Source organism: Pipistrellus kuhlii, unplaced genomic scaffold (assembly GCF_014108245.1).
Source record: "Pipistrellus kuhlii isolate mPipKuh1 unplaced genomic scaffold, mPipKuh1.p scaffold_m20_p_3, whole genome shotgun sequence".
NCBI lineage: Eukaryota > Metazoa > Chordata > Mammalia > Chiroptera > Vespertilionidae > Pipistrellus > Pipistrellus kuhlii.
In genome coordinates this window covers 99,479,371-99,499,195 of record NW_023425529.1, presented here as the reverse complement: position 1 = coordinate 99,499,195, position 19,825 = coordinate 99,479,371, and the positions used below count along the sequence as shown (strand labels likewise).

At 39.9% G+C, this 19,825-nt stretch overlaps 1 protein-coding gene across 1 annotated transcript in view; it reads right to left on the bottom strand.

Moving 5' to 3' along the window:
• SOHLH2 (spermatogenesis and oogenesis specific basic helix-loop-helix 2) overlaps nucleotides 1–19,825 on the bottom strand; it is an 86,639-nt gene that overhangs the window by 409 nt on the left and 66,405 nt on the right. Inside the window, exons 7-10 of the mRNA XM_036457076.2 lie at nucleotides 15,620–15,767; nucleotides 15,377–15,468; nucleotides 14,072–14,193; nucleotides 9,000–9,259 (exon numbers count right to left, since the gene is read on the bottom strand). Of these exons, the coding sequence (XP_036312969.2) occupies nucleotides 9,000–9,259; nucleotides 14,072–14,193; nucleotides 15,377–15,468; nucleotides 15,620–15,767 (622 nt within the window). The remainder of the gene's footprint in view (nucleotides 1–8,999; nucleotides 9,260–14,071; nucleotides 14,194–15,376; nucleotides 15,469–15,619; nucleotides 15,768–19,825) is intronic.

Below are 19,825 nucleotides of genomic sequence, written 5' to 3'. Positions count from 1 at the left end.
AAATATGTATTATTTACTATTATTAAAAGTAAAAGTTTTCTTACAACAAAAACTATATACAGTAAGTATAGGTCAACAATAAAACAATAATGTTGCAACCCTTTTTTTATTTACTCTGGTTTTCCTGTTGGTACACTGATGATCATTAGCCATAGTATTGTATTTGCAGATACTGCATATGTTAAAATTTATTTATAATTCTCTGGGATGTGTTTCTCATAAACTTTTTGGCAAGGTCACTATTATTTCCATTTCATAGATATCATTTGGAAATAATAATAGTACTTATCTGAAAGGATTTTTTCAGAGTCATTAGATCATATTAAGAACATAAAATATTTGACAAATTCTTTAATTATTGAGTACTCAAAACATGATGGCTATTATTATTATGCAAAAGTAGTAACAACTATTTTAAGGTTATCAGAAATACTGGTATAGTGATCCCCCCAACTTCATCCTTATGGCTATTTGGGGTCTTTTATGGTTCCATATAAATTTTTAGAGCATTTATTCTAGGTCTGTGAAATATGCCATTGACATTTTAATAGGGATTGCATTGAATCTGTAGATTGCCTTGGGTATTATGCACATTTTAATAATGTTAATTTTACTAATCCATGAACGCACTATATCTTCCTTTATAGATTTTTCCAATATGCTGTACTTTTCTGAGTACAAGTCTTTAAACTCCTTGGTTAATTTTATTCCTAAGTATTTTAATTTTTAAAAAAATATATTTTATTGATTTTGTACAGAGAGGAAGGGAGAGAGATAGAGAGTTAGAAACATCGATGAGAGAGAGTCATCAATCAGCTGCCTCTTGCACACCCCCTACTGGGGATATGCCCGCAACCAAGGTACATGCCCTTGACCGGAATCGAACCCGGGACCTTTCAGTCCCCAAGCCGACGCTCTATCCATTGAGCCAAACCGGTTTCGGCAGTATCTTAATTTTTTATTGCAATGGTAAAGGGGATTGTTTGTTTAGTTGCTTTTTTGTTTGTTTTTTTCTTTCAGAAAATTCATTATTAGTGTACCAGAGGCCTGGTGCATAAAATTCATGCATGGGTAAGGTCCATAGGCCTGGCTGGCGATCAGGATTTATCTGTGGGGTGACTCATGGGGTAATTGGGGGGCCCTGCTGGCACCCGCCTTGGCCAGCCTTTTGCCACCGGCTTGCTGGCTCCATCCCCTGCAACTCCTACTGGTTGCCTCCACCTGCTCTCTGGCCAAGCCTGCCCCTTGATTGCCCGGTTGTCTGCTGGTTGTCTCCCTCTGCAGGGTGACTGGCACCCACCTTGGCTGACCTGGGGCCTGCAGGCTGGGGGCAGATCCTGCATTGAGCACTGTCCCCTGGTGGTCAGTGCACATTATAGCAACCTGTCATTACCCCATTTGGTCTATTTGCATATTAGACTTTTATTTATTATACTAGAGGCCTGGTGCATGAAATTTGTGCACAGAGGGGAGTCCCTCAGTCCCGCCTGCACCCTCTGCAATTTTGGATCCCTACACACCTTTTTCTTATCCAGTTAACCTCTTCATATTTAAAAAAGTTAACTGAAATATCTTATTATTCTTAATTTATTCTAGGAAATCCTCTTAGAAACAAATATCTTCACAATCTGTATTAAGTATTTTCATAGTAGATCATTCTTTTTCTTTAACAGCTACTTAAAGTGGATGTAATGTGGTTTTCATTCTTGTCTCTGAATTTTTTCTTCTTGCTCTTGTAATAGCAAAACTTATCCAATTTATATTTGCCCTTCAAGGGCTTATATTTCATTCAGTTTCTAGTTGGCTCCCTGATGTTTTTAAGCAATGAGTTTGGGTTGTGATAGGAAGCCTCACTTGTAATCAAGCCTGTAGGTCTCCCTATCTATTTCTATTATACCTATCACTTTAGCATATCAGAAATTGTGTTCATTTATAGAAAATAACAATAAATGTCACCTGATCATTTGATCTTCTAGTCATATTTTATAGCAAGATGTATTATTCTAGTAATTTAACTATTACAAAACTGAGGCACACAGAAATAAATCACATTGAACAATAAAGAATGACTCAAATATCAAAGCATAGTACACTTAGGGCCTCCCTTGTCCTGTGACTCAGATATCATAGCATAGTACACAGTTCACATAGAACCCAGCTTCCTTTAAAATAGGAAGGGAAGCAGCTACTTGCACATATATTTTTTTATTTGATTCATAGCACATACTCTTTGTACTAATTATTGGAAAATCATCCCAGCAATTGCCTCTGTTCCTCTCTGTATTGTTGCCTTACATTCTGATGTCATTACTGGGCTTTATTCATCCGCTTGCTCTAATAAGATTGTGAATTTTTTAAGGGCAGAGATCATGACTTGAGCTGTGTTTCTCTATCATGGTGCCTAGATAAATACTCAAATGCCATCCAGTCCAAATGACTGTGATAAGAGAGGACCAATGTTGCTGGAGACTTCTGATTTTTATTTAAGGGGCCTCACTTGTTTTGGGCCTTTACAGAGGGTGAGTAGAGGCTGAGGGAATTCGAGGAAACCCAGACAAAATTATCCTCCTAAAAGATTTTGCTAAGCTGGCACCCAGGACTGCCGGACATTTGTCCAATTAAAACCCAGACACACAGCAATGACAAAGGCACTGGTCTCCTACTGCTAATGCATGGGGATCAAACCCCAGCCTGCAGGAACTCACCCGCAGTCAGGACCAGGCTGCTGGGTAGACCTGGGCTGGTGCTCCTAACTCTGGGGAAAGAGAGACTTCCCATGGCTGTAGGTTAGAGGCCCTGGACTCCAAGCCATGAGCCCCAAACAGGTCCCTAGCACAGGTTGGTGAGTGGAGCAGCTTCTTCCTGGGATTGCAGGGCAGCTTGGCTAGGTTCAGCCTGGCCTGTTCGCCTTGTGATCGCAGGGAGACTCAGCCTGGCCTGTTTGCCCATGGATCGCCGGGAGGCTCAGCCAGGACTGTTCACCCCATGATCAAGGGGTGGCTCGGACTGGGCTCTTGGCCCCGTGACCATGGAGCGGCTTGGCCTGGGCTCTTTGCCCTGTGATTGCAGGGCAGCTGGACCAGGGCTCACTACTTTCCACCAGCTGCAGCTTGCCAGTCTCCTATGGGCTGGGGGCAGCCGATCAGTCCAAGCATGTGGCAATGGCTGTGAAGGTCGCTATGGCAACCCAGCACTGACTTCCGGGTGGTCAGCCTTTGATCGTGATTTTCATTACAAGTTACAACCCTGGGCTTTTTATTATTAAGATAGGATAAAAAAGTCAAATTTTGAGTGTTCATTATGTATGCTACATTGCTAAATAAATTTATTAAATCTAGTAGTTTTTTTGTGAGGTCCTTATTTTTCAATGTATATGTCATCTGTGAATAATGAGTTTTATTTCTTTCCGATTTGGATGCCTTTTATTTTTTTCTCTTGTCTGATCACTGTGGCTAGAACTTCCAGTACTATGTTGAATAAGAGTGGTAAAAGCAGTCATCCCTGTCTTGTTTCTGTTCTCAAGGGAAATGGTTATAGTTTTTGTCCATTGAATATAATGTTTACTCTAGGTTTGTCATATATGGCCCTTATTATGTTGATGTATGATCCATCTATACACAGTTTGCTGAATTTTTATCAAAAATGGGTGTTGGATTTTGTCAAATGCTTTTATTGGTACTACATCTATTGGTATGATCATGTGATTTTTGTCTTTTAATTGGTTTATGTGATGTATCATGTTTATTGATTTGTGAATATTGTACCAGCCTTGCATTCCTGAAATAAATCCCACTTGGTCATGGTGTATGATCTAATATATTGCTGGGTCTGATTTGCTAATATTTTGTTGAGGATTTTAGCATCTATGTTCATCAGGGATATTGGCCTGTAATTCTCTTTCTTTGTGGCATCTTTTTCAGGTTTTGGAATTAGAATAATGCTGGCATCATAAAAAGAGGTTGGAAGTGTTCTTTCCTCTTGGATTTTTTAAAATAATCTGAGGAGTATAGATGTTTGTTTGCTAGAAGGTTTTTGATTGCTGCCTCTATTTCATTAGAATTGAGGCCAATCAAGATGTTCTAATTCTTCCTGATTTTGTTTTGGAAGATTGTATTTTTTCTAGGAATTTGTCCATTTCATCCATATTCGTGAGCTTGTTGGAATATAGCAGCTCATATTATTTTCTTACAATACTTTGTATTCTGTGCACTCAGTTGTTCCTTCACTGCTTTCATTTCTGTTTTTATTTATTTGGGTTCTCTCTCTTTGATGCTGATGAATCTAACTAATGGTTCATCAATGTTGTCTATTTTTTTTTTCAGTCTGTATATCATTTATTTCTCTTCTAACCTTTATTATTTCCTTCCTTATACTTATTCTGGGTTTTTCTTATTGTACTCTTTCTAATTTTTTAAGTTGTACAGTTAAATAGTTTACTATTATTTTTTCTTGTTATTATTGTTTTTGCTTGTTTGTTTTGAGGTAGGCCTATAGTACTATGAACTTGCCCCTCAGGGCTGCTTTTGCTGTGTCCCAGAGATATGGGATTGTTGTGTGTTCATTCTCATTTGTTTCCAGGAAGTTTTTAATTCCTTTCTTGACTTCACTGGTAATCCATTCATCCTATATATAATAATAAAAGCCTAATATGCAAATTGACTGTCACTCCAACAAACAAGATGGTTGCCCCCATGTGGTCAAAGATGGCCACCACAAAATGGCCAGCAAGGGAGAGCAGTTAGGGGTGACCAGGTTGGCAGGAGAGGGCAGTTAGGGGCAATTGGGCTGGCAGGGGAGCAGTTAGGCATTGATCAGGCTGGCAGGGGAGTGGTTAGGGGATGATCAGTCTGGCAGTCAGAAGCAGTTAGGGGCAATCAAGTAGGTGAGCAGTTGGGATCCAGCAGTCTTGGATTGTGAAATTAGGTCCCGCTGGGATGGGGCCTAAATGGGAAGATGGACATTCCTCAAGGGGTTACAAGTTGGAAAGGGTGAAGGCTGGGCTGAGGGACACCCCCAGCCCCAATGCACAAATTTTGTGCACCAGGTCTCTAGTTGTTTAATAACATGCTATTTAGCTTCCATGTGTTTGAATGTTTTGCTTGTTTTTACTATAGTTGATTTCTAATTTCATTCCACTGTGATCTGAGAAGATGTTTGATATGATTGCAATCTTCTTGAACTTGTAAATGCTTGTTTTGTCTCCTAACATATGGTTTATCTTAGTGGATGACCCATGTGCACTTAAGAAGAATGTATATTCTGCAGCTTTGGAATGGAATGCTCTATAAATGTCAGTTAAATCCATCTGGTCCAGTGTGTTCCATAGAGTCGCTGTTTTCTTATTAAATTTTTTTTCTGGAAGATGTATCCAGTGAAGTCAGAAGGGTGTTAAAGTCCTATATTATTACTACCCTGTTTCCCCAAATATAAAATAGTGTCTTATATTAATTTTTGCACCCAAAGATGCGCTAGGTCTTATTTTCAGGGGATGTCTTATTTTTCCATGAAGAAGAATATGGTACACATTTATTGTTAAATGAAAATAAAGGAAATTTATTACCTGTATACGGTACGGTAGTACAGTAGTTGTCAACACAAACCAAACAAACTGTGAATCCTACAGTACCAAGAATTTACTCATTTATTCAATGACAATCATGTCATCACCTTCTGGAACATCATCATAACAATCCAATTCCTGAATTTCCTGGTGAATTTCTTGTGACTCCATTTCTTTCATAATCAGTGGACCAAATTTCTCATGTTTAGCAATAGCACTATCTTTAAATAAGTACTTCTTGTCAAGGTAGCCTGCTCGCAGTACATTTGCAATGCAACTGTCAGTGATTTTCTCCCATGAATTCTTCACCCAAGTCACAACTTCTTGCGGTTTAGGTTCCACAAAGTTTCCACGCTGATTTCTCTCCATTCTATTTTCAATGTAGTCATTAATTTCCATGCGCAAATTGTCTTTGAATGGCTTGTTTATTGCAATATCAAGAGTCTGGAGATAGGCCATCATTCCTGCGGGAATCATTATCTGATCTATTTTTCTTTCGTGAAGAAATGTCTTCATGTCTTTAGTGTGGTGAGTGCTGGCTACATCCCAGACTAGCAGACCTCTTTGGCTCCCTCGCATAACAAGCAGTAGCATTAAATCGACCCACTTCCTTATAACTGCTTGTGTGGTCCAGAGACAGACCAGCACTCACCACCTTTGCCTCATCCCATCTGCTCTAATCTTCCTGTTCTACATGCATCTGCGAAAGTTTCCTCCTCTCTCCCGCCCTGCGCTCACCGCTCACTCCGACCTCCACTCCACCTCCACACAGCAGTGACATCATGACTCTGCATATCGTCACTGGTTGCTAGATGCCATTCGGGGCGGCCCTAGCGACTAGTTTACGGTAAATTAATTTTCATTCTGAGACAGAGCCTGTGGGGGCCTTATTTTCAGGGGATGCCTTATATTTCACTCAGAAGGAAGCCTGTAAGTAGTACTTATTTTTGGAGGATGTTTTATTTTTTGGGAAAACACGGTATATTGCTGTTAATCTCTCGCTTAAATTTCTCTAGAAGTGTTTTGATATATTTAGGTGCTCCTAAATTGGGTGCATATATGACTATTAGATTTATATTCTCTTGTTGGATTGATCCCTTTAGTATTATCTAGTGATCTTTCTTGTCTCTTATGATGGCCTTAATTTTGAAGTCTATTTTGTCAGTTATGAGCATTGCTACCTAACTTTTTTGTTTCTCTTTGCATGGAAAATATTTTCCATCCCTTTATTTTTATTCTGTGTGAGCCTTTTGTTTTGAGGTTAGTCTCTTGTAGACAGCATACAGTTGAGTCTTGTTTTTTTGTTTGTTTTTAATCAATTCAGCTATCCTATGTCTTTTGATTAGAGCATTTAATCTACTTATATTTAAGGTTATTATTGATAGGTACTTATTTATTAACATTTTTATTTTGTATGCTTACATTTCTCTATTTATTCTCCTTATAGCAGTGCCTTTAACCATTTTTAAAAAATATATTTTATTGATATTTTACAGAGAGGAGGAAGGGAGAGAGATAGAGAGCTAGAAATGATGAGAGAGAGTCATTGATCAGCTGCCTCTTGCACACCCGCTACCGGGAATATGCCCGCAACCAATGTACATGCCCTTGACCGGAATCGAACCTGGGACCTTTCAGTCCGCACACTGATGCTCTACTACTGAGCCAAACCAGTTTCGGCTAACCATTTCTTATAGTGCTTGTTTGGTGGTCATACACTTTTAGTTTTTTTCTCTGGAAAGCTCTATTTCACAGTCTATTTTCAATGATAGCCTTGCTAATTACATATATCAATCTTGTTTTCAGATCCTTGCTTTTCATTACCTTGAATACTTAATGCCATTCCCTTCTGGCCTATAGAGTTTCTTATGAGAAATCAGCTGACAGCCTTATGGAAGCTCCTTTGTAAGTACTAAATTACTTTTTCCTTGCTACCTTTAAGATTCTGTCTTTAAATTTTGGCATTTTAATTTGAGGTATCTGCGTGAGGGCCTATTTGGGTTTTTCTTGCTTGGGGCTCTCTATGCCTCCTGAACTTGTGTGACTTTTTCCTTCACTAGTTTGTGGATGTTTTCTGCCATTATTTCTTAAAACCAGTTCTCTATCCCTTGCTCAATTTTCTCATCTCCTGGTATGCCTATGATGCAGATATTGTTATGTTTCATATTTTCCCACAGCTTTTTTAATATGTCCTCTGCTTTTTTGTTTTTGTTGTTCTCTATTTGAGGGATTTTTTCTTTTTCTCCATCTTCTAGTTCACTGATCCAATACCCTAATCTGCTGCTTATTTCCTCTGATATTTATTTGTTCTATATCATTTTTCCTTTCCTTCTGGTAATTTTTCATAGTTTCTCTATATTTCTTCATGCTATTGAGCATCCTTGCCATCATTATTCTGAATTCTATATCTGATAAATTTCTTATCTCCGTTTTATTTAGTTCTTCTTCTAGAGAATTCTCTTATTCTTTCATTTGGGGCTTGTTTTTCCCCTTCCTATTTGGTTTTATGTCTATGTATTAGGTAGATCTGCTATGAATTCTAGTATTTTTGGAGCATCTCTGGTTCAGGACAGTGTCAGACACTTTTTGTGACTAGCCCTGAGTACCCTGATTGGAGGTATCAACATTCAATAGTTTGTGGCTCCCTCTATTGTGGCTGGTGCATTTGGAAAGGACCAAGGTGCACACCAAGGTCTGATTTTCCTAGCCCTGGGTTCAGAAGCAGATCAGACAAACTCAAAGTACCTAGAGATCTACCTCTGCCTGCATGACAATTGTTACTTCCAGTCTCTTAATGTGTCTCAGGCTATAGACCACAACAAGGTGTAAACTCCATGTTGTGGGGTGAGAGATTTTCCCTACAGGCTTCCCACAACTCAGATCTGTCTTAGAAAGACGTCCTCTGCAGTATGGGGGAATGACTCAGCACAGGGGTCCAGGCAGCTGTTCTCTGAACTCTATCACCAAATCCCCCAAGCCTAGATTCTTCTCACATAGCTATAGTCCACTCTGCTTTCCCTCTTCCAGAGCCCATGGTGAATGACTGCACATAAAATTTTGTGTATTGGCCCTTTAAGAGGGTACCTTCATTTCCAGCCATCTCTCCCTTGCAGACAGAAATCCTACTGCTTTTCACAGCCTGATATTCCTTGGGCACCTTTCTCAGTTCCGGCACTCTGGGATGAGGGGCCCAGAATTCTTAGTTGGAACTTCCCATGCACAGGGACAATATCACTCTAGAACTTCAGCTGCTGTCTGTGGGAGCTGCTGTCTTCGGGAGCCTGGCCAGTCTTCTCACACTTCTGCACTTCCTATTAACTACACCTGATCCAAAATCTAAGTGATTTCTGAGCAGAGTATTCACAGCAGATCGCAAATCAAGGCCTTTGCTGGCTGGAATGACAGAGTCCAATCTTTTCCAAGACCCCAGAAGACTTACCAGGTAGTTGGGATGTGTTGTGCATGTCTGTCCCATCACAGAATTGCATTGCTGAGGAGGAAATTTTGAGACTTTGGGCACAGCTGATGGAAAATGAACTGAAATGTTCTGATTTGTTACAGCAACTACATCATAGGAAGGGATGACTGTAGAATAGTATTTGACAGCTTGGAAGGAATTAAGAGAGAGAGCTGTGCTTCTGGGAACTTGAGTTTTATAGACATCACCAATAGCATTCTCTGAAGTGGAGCTAGACTGACCTTTAACAAAAAGGAAAACAAATAACTATCAGTATACACAACTCTGTAACTCTGAACTACTGGATTTGAAACAAATTGTCCTCTATATAATTTCCTCACACTTCCAACTTATCTACTGCTACACTTAAATTCTGTTGAAAAAACAAAGTGAACATTTTTGTAGCAATGTTTAATGCAATAAATACACTATAAACTAGTGTTCATATGTCATTAAAAAACAGATTTTAGAGAAGTATCAGATCTCTATGCTTTTGGGCGTGTTTTTGTGTATGCATTTTTGTGTTTGTGTGTTGTTTCCATCATAATCAAAATGTTGACAATCTCTATGAATCAAGGAAGAATGTTGGAAAGAACTCCATTCAGCCATGAATAAAATTTTCTTTCAGTGAAGTGGGTTATATCATTATATATCTATACTCTGTACAGTATCTAGAAGGCAGGAAAATATTTAAAAATATATAATGAATGTTAACAATGTAATCTCAAGTCCCTCTGAGAATAACTATTTATGTCCTTCTGGACAGTAATAATAGTAAAAGTGATTTTATTTCTACTTTAAATACAAATGTATCTGGAATATTTATGAATATTTGCATTTCAGCAAATGGATACACTGATTGATGGAAAAGTATTATATATGTAAAGGCAACCTAAAGAAGTCTAAACACTGAACCAGATCAGTGCTTCTGTGTCACAGGACAGACTTTAGCACAGAAACCTGGTGACATCAAGTACTTGTTTAACTTCTCCAGCCTTTAATTTATTGAAATAGGTGATGAAAGTGAATTCTGAAGAGTTTAAGTGATTTCAACTGTTCTAATCCTCTCTCAAAAACAATTTGGCTCATGCAGTCCTTGCTATACATGTGCTCACATTCTCAAACATTCCTTACAGACTTTGGGAATCCAGCCCAAGGTAAAGACCAAGGCAGGGAAACATCGTATGTGGGGACATACTACCTCTTATCCTATCTAATAAAGAGGGAATATGCAAATTGACCATCACATCATCACAAAGATGGCTGCGCCCACAGCGGAGGCTGAGTTCCCGTAACAAGCCTTAACAACCAAACAGCAGGGACCTGAGGCTACATGGTGCTGGGCTAGAGCAGGGGACCTCAGGCTGCACCCTCCACCCCAGCACTGGGTCAGGGGACCTGAGGGCACAACCTGGCCCTTCTCCCCCTTTTCCCCACCGCACCCCCACGCTGGCACTGGGCTGAGGAACCTGAAGCCACACCCCTGCCCAGCAGGGTTTGATAGGGGACCTCAGGCTGCACCACCCACCCTGGTGTGGGGCTGGGGGACCTGAGGCTGCAGCTCTCACTTGGCAGGGCTTGACGGGGGTATTTATGCTCTGCCCCCACCTGGGGGACCTGAGGCTGTGTCTCCTACCCAGCGCCAGGCCAGGGGACCTGAGGCTGTGCCCCCTCCCTGGCAGGGCTTGCCAAAGGTGGAGCCAGCTGAGTCTGGATCTCACACAATGGAAGTGGGGCCTCCTGGGTCTGGATCTCTTGATTTTGAGGTGCCATGGGTGGGCAGGACTTGACTCTGGGTCTCATGGCATGCCCCAGACTCTGACAGAAGGAAAATTTTCATATACATTTTACTAATTCTCTTTCATCTCTGACACTTCTATTATAGAGAAAGGGCAAATAGCAATATTAAAATATTTCTACTAATTAATTCCCTTTTAATGTACATGAATTTCATGCACTGGGCCACTAGTTAATTATATATACAACTTACAATATATTGTTATATTACATATATATCAATATAAAACTGGAAACACTAACTATAGCAATTAAAGAATGGCTAAGAAAATTATTTTATAAATTAGAGGCCTGGTGCATAAAATTCATGGACGGGGGGAGGGAGAGAATGTCCCTCAGCCCAGCCTGTACCCTCTCCAATCTGGGACCCCTCACAATCCGGGACTGCTGGCTCCCTAACCACTAGCCTGCCTGATTGCCCCTAACTACTGTGCCTGCCAGCCTGATAGCCTTCTAACCACTCCCCTGCCAGCATGATTGACAACTAACTACACCCCTGCTGACATGATCATACCTAACTGCTTTCCCCTGTGGGGCTGATGGGACTGGGGGACTCTGGCTGGATGAGGCACACAGTGCCTGCCACACCCCAGTGGGGCTGAGGGAAGTAGGGGACTGAGGCTGGATGAGGCATGGCTGTGGGAAACCTGAAAGGAATGGGGAATTCTGGTTGGATGGGGTGGGGCTGAGGGATATGGGGGACTGAGGCTGGATGTGGTGGTGCTGAAGGGACTGGGAGACAGGCTAGATGAGGCAGGGCTGAGGGGGCTGGGTGCTGCCATCTTTGTGAGGATGTGGTGGTCAAATAGCATATTCCCTCTTTATTAGGTAGGATCATTTGATAAACTAGTAAAATAGTTAAAATGATGATGAGGACTGCATAGTAAAGAATTAAACTATATATGGCTTGATGTTAAGTAGCAAAATCAGGACACAAAATTAAACATCCAATATGACTGCTAATGTAAAAAAATACATTAAAAAGACTTGAAGGAAATATTTTAAAAAAATAGTTATTATCTTTGTTGGGCTAGTAAAGGACTAATATTGCTTTTCAAATTAAAAAAAAAAGTGTTTATAAATAAAATTAAAATAAGGGTTTAGACTCAATGACCTTCAAGCTTTCCTCCATTTTAAATATGCCACAGCCTATGGTCCAAGTGTATCTGTGTTGTCCCAAGAGCAACTGGTCAAGATGAAGCAATATCAAGAGATACTGGGGCACATAAAAGCCTAAATTCATTACCTCAGAAAAATTATTTCAGAGTTTCTGCAGAATATAAATAGTGAAAATGCAGAAGTAATGGATGTATAAGAAATAACATTGATAGGCATATGCCTGTGGCCTGACCTCTATATGATTTAATCCAGGCTGAATTCATCATTCAGTGTGACATTCAGACAGCTACTTTCAGTAGATTGCCCATGGTTCATGGCTACTCTTTTTCTATTCGCCTCCACTCTTCCTAAGTTAGGAGTAAAGTCTAAATTGACGTCTCTGAGTCTGACTTGATTATATGAACAAAAAGGGCTATCTTCTATTTTTGGCCCCCTTTCTCTTTTGACTTTAGATGCCACTCCTAGTAATCTTGTTGGTGCCCATGACTTCCACTATATCCCCACAATATGCACAGTATCCCTGTGATAGCACTTCAGTTACTAGAGGAATTACATTTTGCTATTGTGAGCTCCATAAGAAAAAGAACTGCATCTTGTTCATTCTTGTGTCCCCATCTATGAAGCAGGGACATTTGAACTAGAACTAAGGAATGACTGGGAGTTAACTAGGTAAAGTATGGGGAAGGCCACTCCCAGAATAGGGAAGGCTATGAAGTGAGAGAGCAAAATCCCTTTGAGGAAGTCAGCAGAAGGGTGACCTCAGATTAGGACATCAAAGAGATCAGTAGGGGTGTCTGTCATCCAGCATCTGATAAGCAGGTTAGAAGCTCAACAGTAAGGACTGGTTTCTCAATGAAGAGTAACCTGCAGAAATACTAAGTCACAAGCTGGTAGCTGTGTTCTTTAACTCTGGCTCTGGTTTCCCCCCAATCTTCTTATTTCTATAAATAAGTCCATGAGCATGCCTAGACTAAATAACACAACAAAAATGCCTCATGGTAAGTAAATGTTTGTTTCACAGTGAGTATGCATATGATATATGTTTCTTTTTTATTTTATTTTATTGATTTTTTACAGAGAGGAAGAGAGAGGGATAGAGAGTTAGGAACATCGATGAGAGAGAATCATCGATCAGCTGCCTCTCGCACACCCTCTATTGGGGATGTGCCACAACAAAGGTACATGCCCTTGACCAGAATTGCACCCGGGACCTTTCAGTCCGCAGACCAACGCTCTACCACTGAGCCAAACCGGTTTCGGCTGATATATGTTTCTTGAGCACCTAATATCAGTCGCTCATTGCTCTAGGTATTAGAAATAGAGCAATGAGCAGGGACCAGTTTGGCTTAGTGGATAGAGTGTCGGCCTACGGACTGAAAGGTCCTGAGTTCGATTCCAATCAAGGGCATGTACCGTGGTTCTGGGCACATCCCCAGTAGGGGATATGCAAGAGGCAGCTGATCGATGTTTCTCTCTCATTGATGTTTCTAACTCTCTATCCCTCTCTCTTCCTCTCTGTGAAAAATCAATAAAATATATTTTTAAAAATACAGTAATGAACAAAACAGGCAAAAAAAAAAAAAAAAATCCCTATCTTCATGGAGTTGATATTCTAGTGGGATAAGATGGGCACTTAACAAAGTATGCAAGTAAAGAATACTAAAGATGTTAAGTGCTGAGTAGGAAAATATGGTGAAGAAAGAACCCCACACTAGATGTGATGCTGTGAAGTAGCATCCAGTTTTAGTTGTACTCCCTGAGAAGGTGACTATGAAGAAAGTAAATAAATTAATGTGTTAAATGCTTAGTATCTAGTATGGAATTAATATTAATACTTCCCTTTCCTTTAAATTCTACTCACATAATAAAGTCACCAGTGTGTTTATAACATATCAGTAAGATGAGTTTTCTGATAATAATGGTCATTTTTGAGCCCCATTTTTGGATAACATTATTTAGGGGCTTGTGGCTATTTTATATACTTTAAGCAGACAACAACAGAATGACTCCTGGTGGAATCTCCCAGCCTCACTCCATTTCCTGGTTATAGCAATGACTGCATTATAGCTGAGAAGTGCATGGGACATACAAATAGGCTCAAGCATATTACAATGATCCAGGGGTCAAGTGAAGCTGACCTCTCACAGTGCCATCCAAGGAGCCCCCTGAGGCAGGAACAGAGCACACATTCAAGCACTTATTAGTCAGGAAACTGATTCCTCTCATAGGTGAATGTTTGCTTGCCAATACACTGTTTTCCCTTAAAAGGAGATAGAAAAAAATTTTTACACATTTCCCAAGGAAGATAATAAGAACATTGCTGAGTTTAATTGTTTTCTATCATCTATATACACTGAGTGGCCAGATTATTATGATCTCTGAACGCATAATAATCTGGCCACTCAGTGTGTGTGTGTGTGTGTGTGTGTGTGTCTAATTATATATATTAGAGGCCCGGTGCATGAATTCATGCATGGGTAGGGTCCTGCCAGCCTGGCCAGGGTGAAGGGGATATGGACGGTTGGCTGGCCTGTCTCTTGGTCCAGGAAACAATTTGCAAATTAGTCTTTTATTATATAGGATATACACTGAGTGGCCAGATTATTATGCATTAAGAGATCATAATAATCTGTCCACTCAGTGTATACAAAAGCTTAAATGACCTTTGCAACCAAAACAACTGTATGAACGACTGAACAGGCTGCAGGGGCGACTAGGCTGGCAGGGGGGCAGTTAGGAGCCATCAGTCCAGGATTTAGAGGGGGATGTCCAACTGCCAGTTTAGGCCCAGTCCTGGGGGGTCCCAGATTGGAGAGGATGCAGGCTGAGCTGAGGGGACCCTTCTTCTCCTGTGCACAAATTTTATGCACCAGGCCTCTAGTTCAAGTTATAAAAACCATAGCCAGAGTTTAAACTATAGATTATTTAAATATAAAAACAAATTGTTGAAAAGGACTCAGGATGATTCTTCAGGATGTGAAAGAATGACCTGCTTTTCTGCTATAGTTTTTCTTCATTTACCTATCCTAACTAATTTAAATAGCAAGTATCCCTTTGGCAGGTTACATTGTGTACTAGCAATTTCTTTAAGGAGTCCCAGCTGAAATAGGGCTGAACTGCTCCATGACTTCCTATTACAAAGGAATGAATGCTAGAATCTATCATATCCCTACTAGATTGCCACAGTCACAACCATCACTACTGGTAAAGCTACATTTTAAAATCCTCAGAAATAATAATAGGAGATTGAGGCAAATGATAACAAAATCTTGAATATGAGAATATTATATATCTTATCACTGTAATTAAATGATACATATCAGCAATAGGAAAAGTTCACTGATTCTTAATAAAGGCCTGATTGTTCACTATGATGGATTCAGTACCTGTCTACACTTCTAGAATTACCATCAGAAGAAAATTAACAAGGGCCCTTATCATACCTTTGTGCTGTGATTGTGCCTGGGAAGGACGGCTGGATGAACATTTGTTGTTTCTTACAAAATCTCCTATTGCTCTGAAGTACTTCTGTAATCTAAAATATAGAAGTAGAAATCTATTTAGAGATGTTTTTTCATATATACAAACACACATACATTTCCAATGATAAAAAATAGAAAAAATAAAAGTATAGCATTAAAGCATTGTCTATAAGGATAACATTCAAGAGCTTGGGAGTTGAATACCTGGCCCATAGCAGCTGGAGGAATTTTCTTTAGGATATACTTCACATAATCAACTGTGGCCTCGAGAATCGAAGCTGCATCATTCTTTCTCCCCTTTATACTCGGCACCAAAGTACGCAGCTGCTCACAGCAATGCTTGATTCGCTCTCTAAGCAGGGAATGGTAACAAATAAGGAACAATTAGTCTCATTTTCCTCCTGGGTTTGTTTGTAAAGGAACTGTTCCCTCCCTATTTAATCTCAGGCCATGTTCCGCAAGCCAGCAGCTTCATAACCCCTGGAATCAAAGCAACCCAGGGCACCTATTAATATTGCTGCAAAGTACAATGTCTGTGATGATGGCAAACCAACTCCTTGCCCCAGGCCCATTGCAGAGTGCAGGATTTCCAGACACAGGGAGAGTAAACAGTCACACCTCATCTGTAGTTTCACTTTCTGCAGTTTCAATTACCTGCAGTCAACAGTGGTCCAAAAATATTAAGTGGAAGATTTCAGAATTAATCAATTCATAAGTTTTAATTTGTGCACTGTTCTGAGTAGGATGATAATATATCACACCATCCACTCTGGCCCCATCTGGAATATCCTGAATCATTCCTTTGCCACATGTATCATGATGCACATGCTACCTGTCCATTAATTACTAAACCACTCTGTTGGTTGTCCCTGTTTATGACACATGTGTCAAACACAAGGCCCGCGGGCCAAATCCGTCCCGCCAGGCCTTGCAATGTGGCCCGCACCGCGCTGTCATCACTGCACTCCACTGCGTTTCCATCACAATGACAGTTTATGACTGTTCAGTAAACCATTCGGCCCGCGATTTAGGCTGGATTTTAGATTTTGGCCCCTTCTCTGATTGAGTTCGACACCCCTAGATTATGATGAGGGGTGGGGGTGAGAGACACCATATTCAGGTTATTTATTATTATAGTACTAGAGGCCCAATGTATGAAATTCATGCAAGAATAGGTCATCCTTGCCGAAACCCGTTTGACTCGGCCTGTGGACTGAAAGGTCTCAGGTTCGATTCCAGTCAAGGGCATGTACCTTGGTTGCGGGCACATCCCCAGGAGGGGATGTGTAAGAGGCAGCTGATCGATGTTTCTCTCTCATCGATGTTTCTAGCTTTCTATCCCTCTCTCTTCCTCTCTGTAAAAACTCAATAAAATATATATTTTTAAAAATACGAATAGGTTATTCTTCCCCAGCTGCTGGCACCCGGGACCTGGGCTTCCCTCCAGTGGCCAGCAGGCACCCAGGACTCAGGATTTCCTCACAGCCCCAGCTTCATTCAGAAGGTCATCCGGTATAATTAGCATATTAGCATATTACTCTTTTATTATTATAGATATTGTTATAATTTTTCTATTTTATTATTAATTATTGTTGTTAATCTCTTACTGTGCCTAATTTAAAAATTAAACTTTATCATATGTATGTATAGAGAAAACATAGTAGATATTGGGTTTGGTACTATTTGTGGTTTCAGGCATCCATTGGAAGTCTTGGACTGTATCCCCCATGGATGCGGAACCACCGTATATATCCAACCTCCTATGGAAATCCTCAGGCGACTCTTCCCTCAGAGGAGAATCACACATTATATAAAGTAAATCCTCTTAAAATTCACACTAAAAGCCCAGAAGGCAAAGAGTAATCAGAATATTCATGTCACTGTGATTTGTGCCACATTTCCAATAATAGATCAGTTAGCATCTTGTAAGCATGGGCTTTATATGTAACTTGGTGCTCTGAGCCAAAGGAAAATCAGAAGTGATAGGTATGGACAGAATAAATAAACCAATACATAAATGAGAACATTCAGGCTAGTACCAGAAAAAAACTAATCTAAATGTTTCATAGTTCTTAAGGGAAATACATAGGAAATATAAATCTAAATAGATCTAAGCCTTTGATACCTTCATTTTTCCATGTGTTCATTTAATAAACATTGTTAATAAACCTGTTTTGTGGTTAATACTGCCTTGATACATGTAATGTCAAGTGGTAGCTTTGCTAATTATTAGCGGAGGCCATCAATAACTCATTTAATCTCTCTCAGTCTCAGAATGGCAATAGCCAGTAATATCTAGCTAGTGATATAGAACCAATGAGTAACTAAAATATTATAGACCAGTGGCTTTAGGAGCTCTGAGGTTTCTGTGGTGGTGTCTCGGGGACTATTCTAGGAAGAGAGGGATGGAAATGCCCACAATTTAACAATGTATATGAAGGGCTTTGAAAATTTTCACACATTTTATATGGTAGTTTCACTTATAAGGATCTAAAACATGGAACAAAGTTTTTGCTACTCATTTTAGTAGTATGTAGGTAAAACATGAAAAAATTCTAAACATGCAATATAAGTGAATGCTTACTTATTGAAGGGTCCTGGGTTTGATTATGGTCAAGGGCACATGCCCAGTAGGGGACATGCAGGAAGTAGCCAATCAATGATTCCCTCTCATCATTGATGATTCTCTCTCTCTCTCCCTCTCCCTTCCTCTCTGAAATCAATAAAAATGTCTTTTTTTAAAAATTATGTTAAGAATTTTTATGTCTCAGTTCATCAGGGATTCTTGTTGTAATTTTTTTTTTTTAATAATGTCTTTATCAGGATTAGAGTAACACTGGCCTCATGAAATAGAAAACTGTACCCTCTTATTTGTCCTCCATTTTTTTCCTAAGAATTTATTTAAGATTGATATTACTTCTTTAAATATTTAACATGTCGGCTTGGTGTTTTATCTTTGGTAAATTCAATATCTATAATATATATTACTATTCATATTTTCTGCTTCATTTAGTATTGATTTTGGTAAATTATGTTTAAGAATTTGTAATTTCAAAGTTATTGAATTTATTGGGATAAACTCAATCTTTTCATATTACAATGTTTAGAGAATGAATCTATAGTGATAATCCTTCATTCATGATGTTGGTAAAATGTATTCATTCTCTCTCCTCACCTGCTTTCCTTCCCCCTTTCTATTTAATCTTGGATTTTCTTTACTTTTCTTTTTATACCTTAAGATGGATCCTTTTTAGACCCTTTGTCTTTTCTAATACAAACACTTAAAATTATAGGGCTTTGCTTTAGCTGAAACTCACAAAGTTTGAAATATTATCTCTATAATATAAAGATATAATATGCAAATTAGGCCAGGACACCATAACAGTCTCAACCTGTCAAGAGGAGGCTGCCCACACAGGTGAGGCCTGGAGCGGAGGCAAGACAGAGACAGGGGGGCCTGCCCAAGATGCCACATCACCGAGCCGGCTCTGGCAGCACCAAAGCAAACACAGGCAGGGGGCCTGGGGTGGAAGTCAGGCCCGGGTCCTGGCTGCCAGTGACAGCAGTCAGGCCTGGGTCCGTGGGACTCAGTGCTGCAGAGTCAGGCCTGGGTCCCAGCCACTCGTGGCGGCAGTCAGACCTGGGTCCTCGGTGGACTGAGAAGTAGGCAGAGGACAGATCACTAAATACCATAGCAGGGAGCTTAGATTTTATTCCACAGAAGGAGGAAAAGTGAAGAATGTCAAGCATGGGAGCATCTTGGTCTTGCTTTCATTTTAAGTGAACCATTCCGGTGGCTGTGGGAAGGATAATTTAGAAACTGCAGTGTTTTGGAGCCCAAGGAAAAGAGAGACTGATGTTGGGAACGAGGACTAGACAGAGGCATTTGATCAGAGACATATTTATGAGGAAATCTGACTGAACTATTTGGCTGATTACACAGGGATGAAAGCAAATGGTATTAGCCCAGGTTTTCCAGTTTGGGCAACTTCGTTGAATGGATGATTCTAATAATTGGGAGAAGGTATCGAGGAAAAAACAGTGTAAGGGAGCTTGCTTGGTTCAGCAATAGCCAAACAATTGGGATAGAAAACAGACTTAGTGCTCTTTCTTTGCTGCAACGTTTGTTTTTCTGCCTTCAGCCACCACTGTGTAAGGCTAATGTGCCATATTTTCTCTTAATCTAGGATATTATATATCTACTACACATTCCTAACACCTAAATTAGCTTTCCGGCATGATCCCTTAAAAACACTTATCGAAGTCATTCAATGTTCTGTGAGTATGGGGACTTTCAAGATGTGAAAACATTATGAGCCTATATATATATTGATAGAGAGCTACTGAGTGCTCAATTTTTAAAAATAAAAATCGGATACTGAATGTGGTCATGCCAGAGGCATAATTTTA